This window comes from Platichthys flesus, chromosome 10 (genome assembly GCF_949316205.1).
Source record: "Platichthys flesus chromosome 10, fPlaFle2.1, whole genome shotgun sequence".
In the NCBI taxonomy this organism is placed as follows: domain Eukaryota; kingdom Metazoa; phylum Chordata; class Actinopteri; order Pleuronectiformes; family Pleuronectidae; genus Platichthys; species Platichthys flesus.
The window spans coordinates 8,176,314-8,187,305 of record NC_084954.1 but is presented as its reverse complement, the minus strand read 5'-3'; the positions used below and the strand labels follow the sequence as shown (position 1 = coordinate 8,187,305).

Here is a 10,992-nt window from a genome sequence, read left to right as displayed (position 1 = left end):
TGGTCTATAAAAAAAAAAAAAAGCTCCATACTTATTTCCTTTTCCTTTGGCACAGGTAAAATCCTTTATGGGGGAGGGGGGGGGGGGGGGAGATTTGTTATTCACAATGATGCCAAGACCTGCTTTTTAAATCTAAATTGTAAAAGTACTTAGTTACTTTGCTCAATGGCGATGATGTCACACATATAGTTTTATTCATCGCAGTTCAGCCTCCACCTCTTATCGACGGAGGTGAACAAATTCCTCACGTCAATGACGCATTTGATGTCAATAAAAAAATCCGGCCCGTTTCCAGGATGAGTTCCAGTTTTTCTGGATGAAGTTGCCAGATTGAAACTGATAAATCGACCAAGTCCGTAAACTCATTGCAAAATATCAGTGACAGTGAATGTGTCAGTCGAGGCAACAAGACATTACAGGAAAAAATGCTACGTATATCTGACATTAGTTATTAGTACACACGTTGGTCTCAGCTTTTAAGGACTCTTATCTAAAGAAAGAATCTGATTTTGGCAACACTCCAAAAACTATAATATTGGAATTGATCAGAAATAGTCGACTTTCTAAACTGAAAAAAAAAAAATATTTAACTGGCAACACAAATGATTTAAGTTATTTCAAATCAAAGTATGCAAGTGTGTTAACTTAGTTATTTGTTTTAAGTTCGTGAGACATTTGCTGCGGACGATAACTGTCCAAGGTGGCAGTGATTAACCAGGATAACAAAGATAAGGCAATAAAACAATATCATTAACTTTCACAATATCCTTTTCTTCATCAGCAGTAAAACAAAGGGTTAAATATTAATTGAAATGTTTATCGTGCAAGCACATTGACAAGATGATACACAGAATTCATCTGCCTCAAGTTTTGTTATTTTGTAATTTTCGGCTCATAATGGAGATTGAAACCACAACTTTCACTCAGGAGCAGAAATCACTCTAAATGTTTCTTTGTTGTGAGAATCGCTGTCCCACCCTGAACAGAGAGCCTGAGAAAGACAGGGCTCAGTTTATATGTTTGCAAACCTTCAGCAAAGTTTTTAATAACTGTTTAGAAAATACGGTTGATTCCATGATTTAAAGCAGCTTTCATTTATGTTTTTCTTTTTTTTGTTGCAATGAGATACAATCAACACTGACGTACTCTGAAGTGGATATTGTGAGCAGCACACACTCACACACACGAAGCATTGACACAGACGTCAGGTCAGTCCACCTGATGAATTTAGGTAAAATATTCCCTCTTTAACTCTTTAGCTAGTAGCTGAGTGTTGCTTGTTGCTGGTCAGGTTGTGTGCAGTCTGTTTCTAAAGCTTTAGGATGAGAGGGAAACTCAAGCTGAACTCTGGAGGTCCTGGCTGTGTGGTGACTCATCCACAGAGCTGTTACTAATCTGAAGGGAATTTCTTTGTCATTTTTGTTTTTTTACACTTCGACGCCTGTTATCAAATTCACTCCTTAAAACACGCGTTCGAGTCGACCGAGCCTGGAACCACACGTCGCTTCACGGGGCTGCGGAGGAGTCGACTCTCACCCTGAGCGTTTTGATCAGACGCTACATTTCCTCACTCGCCGCCTTTCTGTCCTTCAAACTGCTCCAGTGTTTCTCCCCCATGCAAAGACAAGAGGACCAGTCGCAATCACATCTTTTATTTGTAAGGCACCAGAGAAGCTTCCTTACTGCTAAAAGGTTGATTCATTCTCATTAAGAGTACACGGTTGCTTGTTTACATTTTTTTTTTGTTTGCCCCAGATTTTTTTTCTTAAAATGAGACTGTGTTCATAAACACATTAAACTGGATTTTTCTTTGCACCGAAAAAGGAATAAAACATTTACAAACCTAGAAAACAATGTTAAGTGTTACTGCCTACTGAGAGAATGGGAGAGAAAAAACAGGAAAAACGACATGGTATACAACATTGTGCCTCTCTTACTGTAGGCTTGTAATGCACACATACAACACTTAAGTCTTCCATGATACACACGTTAAAAAGCAGCTTTGAAACATACAAAAATGCTTTAAAAAATATGTATATTGATATATTCATATGTATACAAATTGGCCCTTCACAGCAAAAACAAACACACATACCATTCATTTGTCTGAGTTTTGCCAAAGGAGGTTTTTCTACAGAGACTTGACGTCAGCATAAATAGCGCAAAAGACCAACTGATGTGTCCTCTCGCACTCGATATGTTAAAGTCAAAGATCTCCGGGAAGGGGAAACCCTGCAGCTCCCCAACACTAGCACAGACAGGAAGGAGGAAAACAAACGAGCACCAAGCCACGACTTAAGTGCTTTTCAAATTAAAATACACAGAGAGAGAGAGAGTGAGATTCAAGCGCAGATCCTGGACGTGCTCAGACATTAAAAAGGTGGGTGTGTCAAAGCTCTGGCAAGCGCTCACATGACAAGGGTGGGGGGGTGACAGCGACTCGGCCCGACGGTCAGAACGTGAAGACGAGAGGTCACGATGATGTGACCTCATCCCTAAGACTCTCTCAGGCTGTTCAGAGGCTTGTGAGCGTCTTCACACCAATGAGAGCACTGCTGCCCCCTGCTGTCCCATTTCCATACTAAAGACCAACAGCATTCAGTGTGCTCTATATTCCAACCTTTAAACTCTTTTGCAGTCTGCACCAAAAATAAATCAGGACAAGTTTTATATTAAGGATAAACGACTTTAGAAAACCACTGAAAACACCAACTTAAATTCCCAAAATAATATCGGTTCTCCTCCGTTTACTTGTGCATTGCATTATGAGAAGAAAGTGTCTATCAGCTGTACACAAGTCAAGTGTGTTGGAGCATGAACGACTGCATTCTTCACTTTGTCACACTCCCTGCGTGAAATCACGACAAACCCAACGCCCACTTTGACTTGTGGTCGGACATGCTGAACGTACGATGAGCTTCTATGTTCAGACTATTTGATTAATGTTGTATTTACCTTTGCGTAGACATGAAGTGACAGATTTAGTTACGTCTCTTCTCGCCGTGGAAACCAATTGTGGACGATTATTATTATAACATGTTTGCATCAGCGTTTGTTTGTTGGTTTGGAATGAACTAATTACACTTAAACTTCATCTCAACAAGGCGGGATAGGTCGTTAGCCTTGGTTGAGGTATCCCCTTCCTCTGAGGGGCCTTGACTTGAGAGGACTGAACCCATTTCAATTTCTTTTGCAAATGCAGATTAAACAATTTTATGACAAATAAATGTTTAACCTATCAAACCACTTCCTTCCTTCTTTGTTATGTCGACTGCAGGAACTACAGTATTGAGGTTATCGCTCCGAGTGCTGTTCTAGTTAGACCAGATATCACCTTACAAGTAAAAACGATCTAGATGAGAAACGCTGATCTATTTTCATTACCTGCATTGATTTCTTGTATGTGGACCATAAGAAGAGTATATACTATCACGATAAGAGGATTGTGTTTAAACTCTAGAACTGGTATTTATTTAGCATGCCGTTGGGACAAAGCATCGTTTGAAAAACTACTTCTTGGTTTTTTTGTGATCACACGGAACAAGAAATGGTCACCAGTTGTAATAACAGAGGGAACGCATGTTTGTGTTGCTTTCAGAGCTTTAGCCACTCACTCAGGACACATTCTTAATCAAAATAATGAAACTAAAGAAAAGAGGAGGATACCCCCTTATAGTCACACACAAAGTAGGAAAAGACAGGTGCTTGACACAGTCTCAAACTGAGGTGAACTTACAGAAATACAGTCAACACTCGTCTGTTGGTTTCCACCGTCTGGTTCTGAAGTTTAGATCCCGTTCAAGTTTGATTTAAAAGCAGACGAGCAAAAGGGAGAAAGGGCTGACAGGCGTGGTGGGGGGGGGAAGGAGGGTAATACAAAAGGTGCTTCCATTTTTTTTTTTCTTTTTTTAAATTAAACATGTTTTTTTCTTTCCAATCACATTCACTCCAACACACACAGACAACTCTAGACTAATCATAGCCTGTCTTTTACGTCACGAAAACAACATGTCAAAATAAAGTCAATTCTTTCAGAGTGTAAATTCTTATCATTTACAGACGAGTCATGGTCCATTAAATGTAGCGCGTGTAGCAGCAGCAGCTCGGCCTATTAAACAAATGAACTACCATTTGTACAAACTATAGGATTTTTAATGGAATAAAATCCCATTTCTCTGGGACTGAGGTACACAGCTAAAGGTAATGCATCCAGTGGTTTGGTATGAAAATAATGGGTTAGGAGTTTTGAAGGGTTTGAAAGCACATAAGTGAAATGTCCCTTTAAAGACATCCCATTTAACATCATCGGCTAAGATGTAATTTGGCTCCGATGCACAATGCCTGTGTAATCAGAGACCGTTTGTAAAGATGGACGACAAGCCAGCTCCTCCTGGTGGATGTTAGCGAATAGGACATGGACTAAACTAAAATGTCTGGTAAACGTCTAATTCAATTTTCTTCAAGATGGTTTCTGTCATTTCAGGTAGTTCTTATCACACGTTTGTATGTCCAAGTGCTCATTTTTCCAGTGGGGGGCTTAAAAAAAAAACTGTTTTTAGTACAGCTCCACACTAGGATCAATCCTGCACTGACTCTGGCTCCAAATTACTTCAAAAGTGCAAAATGGTGGCAACTATATCCGGGATATTTCATCCTTAATTTTTGTGCAACGGGAGCAAGAGGAGACATGTCGTCCATTTTTTTATTTCCAGTCTATGGTCCAAACATTTTTGGAGAAAGGTGAAATTGAGCTATTGTACGTCATGCAATGAGGAAAAAGGAGTTACAGGGAGCTGAGATGTTAAAACTCCTTACAGTGACTGGCAGACAGGAGCCAGTACGACACAATCTGAGGGACTTAAAGAAAAAAAAATAAACATTGAATACAGATCTGATAACAACAAGAAGAAAATAAACCTGTGAGAGGCAGATCCATGTGTGGGAGACTGCTGTTAGCTTTCAGCCGCAGCTCTTTCTCCAGATGGGAAAACATTTATCTTGGTTAAGCCTAACAACAGTGGCTTACACAAAAGAAAAAGCATTTATTCTAAGTCTAGAAGCCTGAACTGAGTCTATTACCACTAAAGAAGAACTCACGCTCTCAACCAATCAGCAGTTTCATCTCTAACACATCCAAAAGCTTCAACGCCGTCTTTTCTGCTCGTCATCATCCCTGCGGTTTCATCAACACTCAAGACAGGCAGCCAGACTTACATCAATCTCCATTTACAGTTACAGTTTCACCTTTCTTTTCTCAACACCCCTCCTCCCTCTCCAAACCTCCTCACTGTGTCGACACTAGTCTGACTTATCCCCGTCGTCTCCTCTGGGTGCTCTCTCTGCCGCTTCCCTGGCTTTGTCCTCCTTCACCACCTGAGCCTGGCCGTGGGAGTAGTTGGCCAGGATGGACGAGAGGGAGAGCAGGCCGGAGCTGGAGGAGACGGCGGGCAGGGAGGGAGGGGTGAGGCCCATGGGGAGCGGGTTCACAGGCAGGGCCAGGCCCTGGAGCTGGGGCAGGTGTTGCACCTGAAGCTGATGCTAAAAACACACAAATGATTAAGATACAAAGAGGTCAGTTATTGCATTTTAAGCTGTTTTGAAGTCTGAAAAGCGGCATTAGAAACATGCATACATATAAAGTAAGCTATGTAAAAGCTCACCCGTATGATAGAGTTCATCTCTGGAGGTGTGACCTGCTTTGCTCTCTCTATGGCGCCCATCACCTGCTGCTGATGCTGGAACATAGAAGCATCATGGTCATACATGCCCCGATAGTAAAGGAATAAGTGGATGGGCAGAATTGTTGAGACATTTGTGAAGATGTCAGTGTCCTTACCTCCTGTGACAGATAAGGCAGCACCTGAGCACAGATCCCGTTCAGTCTCTTCACTATTTCAGCCTGCATAGAAAAAAATCATGTAAGAAAATAGATTCGACACTTTTCTACAATAGCTGAAATCATAGAAAGGAAATATGTTACAGGGGAGGAAAATTACCTGTTTGTGCATTTCAATGTTCAACCCGTAGGACATTTCATAGTACTACAATAAACAGAGGGAGAAAGACAAACGTTATATAAAAGAAAGAAAAATAAGACAGTAGGGAATACGTGTATTTCTTTGAACCATTATATTAAATACGTGTGGAAGTAAATTAAGTGAATGTTTCCACAAAACCAAATAAGACATTTTCTTATAGCACATCAAACACGACGAAAGCAGGAAAAATGGCACCGGAAATAGGAAACTAAAAACTTCAGTGGTAAACACATCCCAAAACATGTGGGATACATTTCATGCTGGTCAGATTCATCTGCTAGTAGGAAAGGCACATCGCACTGAACAGGGACTTTCCCAGACTTACCATGATATAATGACGCTGCATCTCAGACTTTTCAGAGGCCAGTTTATCACACTCCAACTTCAAACTGTTTACAGAGAATAAGCAGATGCATTAGACGACAGCTGGATTCTATAAGGGACAGGGTGCATGAATGATTTGTAAACTGTTAACCTATATCCTGTATTTAACAACCCACAATACAGACATGCAAGAGACTTGGTACAAATTGTATATATCCACATTTAATTGCTGATCTTATAATTCTAAAAGATAAACTGACTGTATATATATATATATATATATATATCATGCTTTGAGGGTCACATTCACCCAGTCGTACTCAAATTCACATAGCACTCTTATGCACACCGCTTTTTGGGTTTCGGTGTCTTGCTCAAGGACACATCGGCAGGCAGACTGGAGGAGGCCGGGATTGAACTGCCAACCACATGTATAGTGGACAACCCGCTCTATCTCCTGAGCCACCGCCTCAATGCAGCAGAAGTCTAGTTAAGTATAGACAAGACTTCAAGTTCTCCGTCGAGCGTAAGACTAGAAATTAACATGGAGCTCACTCAGAGAGATAATCCTCACTTCCTTTAACAATAGTGTGTTTGTGTGTGTGTGTGTGTGTGTGTGTCTGTGTGTGTCTCTGCGTGCCTGTGGTATTGTGCTTGCAGGAACTGGAACTCATCCTTGATGCGGTCACAGGAGTCAGAAGTGGTGAACTTGAGAGGTTGACCGGACTGAGAGGACGCCTGAGGAAACAACAAAACAACAACATGAGCAGTTTTGCGTTTACTCACGAGGATCCCAGCAGACAAATCAAACATGTAATCTCTCAGTCTTAATTTATTACAACTTGTGCTGGACCACAACTCACATGGGTCTTCTGATACGACAGTTTAATTACACAGCCTTTCTGGTTTACTAAACCATAACCTGTGCAACAAGAAAGGAATCAGAGAATGCGTTGGGGTTTGTTTAGATTCAGCAGTTCTTCTTGGGTTAACCCTTCGAGAGGATAGTTAAAATGAGGGTCAGCCTGAACTCACTAAGTTGAGATAAAGGAGAAAACGGTATGTTTGACCTGTGTGGTTCAAACCAGAAAAGAGCGTTTACCTCGCAGTTATCCCAAAAAGCAGAGATACCTTCATCAGCTGTCTTTGACAAACTGATATGCAACATCCTCTCAAGGAGAATCTTAATAAAAATCACTGGGCTGAGTCTTGATTGAGGAAACTTGTTTACAGAAGGCGAGATTAAAGTGTGTCCATGCCAAACATATGCGAGAGGCTGGTTATGTATAGACAACAGTTACAACATCAGTCCAGAGCTGTAATCCAGCGTTTATCCTGTGCCCTAAACCCTCATTACTCTCGAAATAAACGGCACGAGGGCATGAGGTTTCCCGTGGGATTATGGAACTACACAGAACTGATGGAGTCAGTCGGTTACACAGAGGTCGAATCTCCGTAACTTTCGACCTCTAAAGTTATAGTCACCATAACTTTAGGTCTATTATCAAAGAAAACACAAGTTATCCCAAGATGTCATCAGGGTTTATGGGGATTTATTTTGTTTAAATTCTAAATTCTCTGCCATTTTTTAAACAAAAAAATTAATCGTAAAGTTTAAGGCTGCAACTAACTAAAACTAATATGTTCTTACTTTATCAATTAATTTGCCCATTAGTTACGGTATTTAATTGATTCATTGTTAAGTAGTGAATATATATCCACCCAAAGGTCAAAGCTACAAAAAATTAAAAAACTAAAGATATTCAGTTAACTGTGATCTTCGAAAGAGAAAATCACAGAATATTAATATTTTAGGGGCTGAAAACAGTTGCTCTAATTATTCGCTTGAGAAACTAAAGTATTAATCAATAATCAAACTGCGAATGAGTTTTCTAACAACTGTATTAACTATGAATTGTTGCAGCTCCAGTTCATTATTATTGGTGATGACAATAAAAGAACATGTGAAATCTCATGAAATTAATCAGGATTACTGTTTACAAAGGAAAATAAAAAGAGCAGTAAAAGGTTTCAACTTCTTCCATGTTTAGAGGAAACTCGTCTACAGGAAAAGATCAAACCTCAAAAAAGTGGAACAGGCAACATGTGTTGAAACTAACGCAGAAGAAAACAGTGTGTACGTTAATTCTCACATCACATGTAACCTTTTGTGACCACACTGTAGGAAATGTTTGTTGTGGTACTTCTGTTAATGACCTGTGTCGTTTTGTGTACACTTTTCTGCTAAGTGACATTTTTTTGTAAATTGGTTTATGAATTATCAAATAAGGCTGCAAACAACGATTCTTTTTTTATCGATGAGCCTACTAGTTGTTTCTTTCATTTATTATCTGATCATTATAATGTCAGAAAAGTGTGAAGCATTATTTAGCCAAAAATGTTCAGCTACTTTTACACTGACAGCGATGAAAACAAGATGTATTCACATTTGGTGTTCTTGTTTGAAAACCCTATCTCAGAAACAAAAAACCTCTTATCATTTGATAACCTCTGATCAATATCATCATTTGATAACCTCTTATCAATAGAAACAAAGAACGTCTTATCATTTATAACTTTTCAAGATCTGAAAAAATATGATGACTATTTTATTTCTCCAAATATTGAGATTTACTTTTTTTTCTATGTTTAATAACATTGAAAACTGAGTATTTTTTGTTTTTATGTTTTGGTCTGTTGTTTGAAACAAAGGAGATATATATTAAGATGTTTCCTTTGACTTTGTAAATTTATCATAAGCTATTTTATGAAATTTAACATAGAAATCCGTTTCAAACTTATTGGCAGATTAGTCAATAAAGTGAACGATTGTTAGATGCGACCTTAATAGTTTCAGCTTCATTTTGTTCTTGTTTAAACAAGCGTTCACACGGATTAACACGCAAACTGTGGTAACATGATGCAGCATTGTTTGCAGTGGTGATTCGTTCGAGGCCCATGTGTAATTTCACACCTCTTTCCTGCCTGAGCTAACGTCTCTGAGGCTTCTCTCCACTGACTGCTGAATACTCAATGTAATTCATCTGATATTATTTGCTGAAGACTTCTCCTACAATTAAAACAATTAAATATTGAATTACTTAATAATTAAGCCACGAAGGGCAGCTACTTTTCTAACTTTGCTTCGTAGTTTCTCAGATCGACTTAATAGCCGACAGATGCTAATTTAAATTCTGCCTTATGTTTGCATTGATATTTTATTCAATGATTTAAATAATAAGTACTTTTATGTTCATCGTGTGTCCAAACTGTTTAAAGGGAATTAGCCGTTTCCCGTTTATTTGCACTGTCGCCTCGCTAATCATTTGTGCCTAGTGATGGTTTTTAAAAAACAGTGAATTAAAACGATCAGATCATAATAAAACACAGTCTGATGGATTTAACTTCCACTCGCTGTTCGGAGGGACGCTAGCTAACGCCGAGGCGCACACACAGGCAAGTTAGCCGAGAAACCTAGCTTGCTAGCTAGCTGTGTTTTCATGTGTTTAAGCTAGCTGCTCTGCTGTGTTGTAACGGCACCGCCGTGGCGAGACGACGCAGACGGGAGGTCTGGTTATTGTGAGCCGGGCTGACAGTGACCGACCTGGGGCCAGCGCGGTGCTAGTGTCAGCTGTTGGGCTGCTAGCTAGCGTTAGCTCAGCCCGCCGCTACGACTGCTCCGGTTTCCAACCGGGACAAGTTCGACTCGTCAACTTACCGAGTGCCTCGATTGAGGAAACATCATGTCAGCAGTGTGCGTCGCCTCGTCTCCTTCGATCGGATCGAAACCAACAGGCTAGCCGGCTAAGCTAACAGGTCCCCAGATAATACTAGACGATCGGAGACGCCGTTCGCACTTTGTACCCAGTCATCGTTTACAATAACGTTAGCTAACGTCAAAGCAGCGGGGGCCGAGCGCCTTCTTCTTCGGGTCTCAACGCTGCCAAGTACCGCGGCCTGCGAGGATGAAGACGCGGCTGAAGAGGAGAATAAGAAAGCAGCTCCTCAAAGGGACGTCAGGTTTTTTTAAGAATAGCGTTAACGTTACGTCTCCCGGGGGAAACACTGGATGTTGACACACGAGCCTCCGACTTTCCTCTGCTGCGGGGAGAAGAGCAGTTTCATCCGGAAAACAAACCGAGCGACGGAGCAGCGGGCGCCCCCCTGCGACACAGCGCGGAACTGACCCCCTTTGAATAGATGAAGGGGAATACGTTCAAAAAGTTCAAAACTACTGCTGAGCTCCAGATACAAACAAACTTAACTGTTATCTAACATTTTTAATACTAAACAATTACTTAAATCAAGGTGAAATAATAGTCAAGTTAATCAAGAGCAAGAGGATTCCAGTGGGATTATGGGACTGAATAGAAATGATCAGTTGGATAAACAGAGGTCGAATCTCCGCAGCCGCTTTTGAAAATTGGCTCGCTGAGTAGTGAATTATTCCCTCCAGGCTACAGAAAAGGCCTATTTCACTGGACACTGGACAATTATTTGAGTAGTTTTTTCATAGCTGGTTAACATTTCTGTAGTTTGCTTTATTTTCATTCTTGTGCCCTAATTATGTGAAGTGGCCATGGTGACTTTGAAATGTGCATTATACCTCAGTTATTATATTTGTATTATT

At 40.3% G+C, this 10,992-nt stretch overlaps 1 protein-coding gene across 1 annotated transcript; it reads right to left on the bottom strand.

Annotated features, from left to right (window-relative positions):
* Window positions 1-1,636: 1,636 nt before the first annotated feature.
* Window positions 1,637-10,480, bottom strand: LOC133962198 (TLE family member 5-like). The gene is made up of 7 exons (XM_062397689.1): window positions 10,081-10,480; window positions 7,003-7,100; window positions 6,364-6,427; window positions 5,997-6,041; window positions 5,837-5,899; window positions 5,661-5,735; window positions 1,637-5,538 (listed from the first exon to the last, which is right to left on the bottom strand). Exons 1-7 carry the CDS (start codon window positions 10,105-10,107, stop codon window positions 5,299-5,301), a joined length of 612 nt encoding a protein of 203 aa, XP_062253673.1. The 5' UTR covers window positions 10,108-10,480; the 3' UTR covers window positions 1,637-5,298.
* Between the last annotated feature and the right edge of the window lie 512 nt (window positions 10,481-10,992).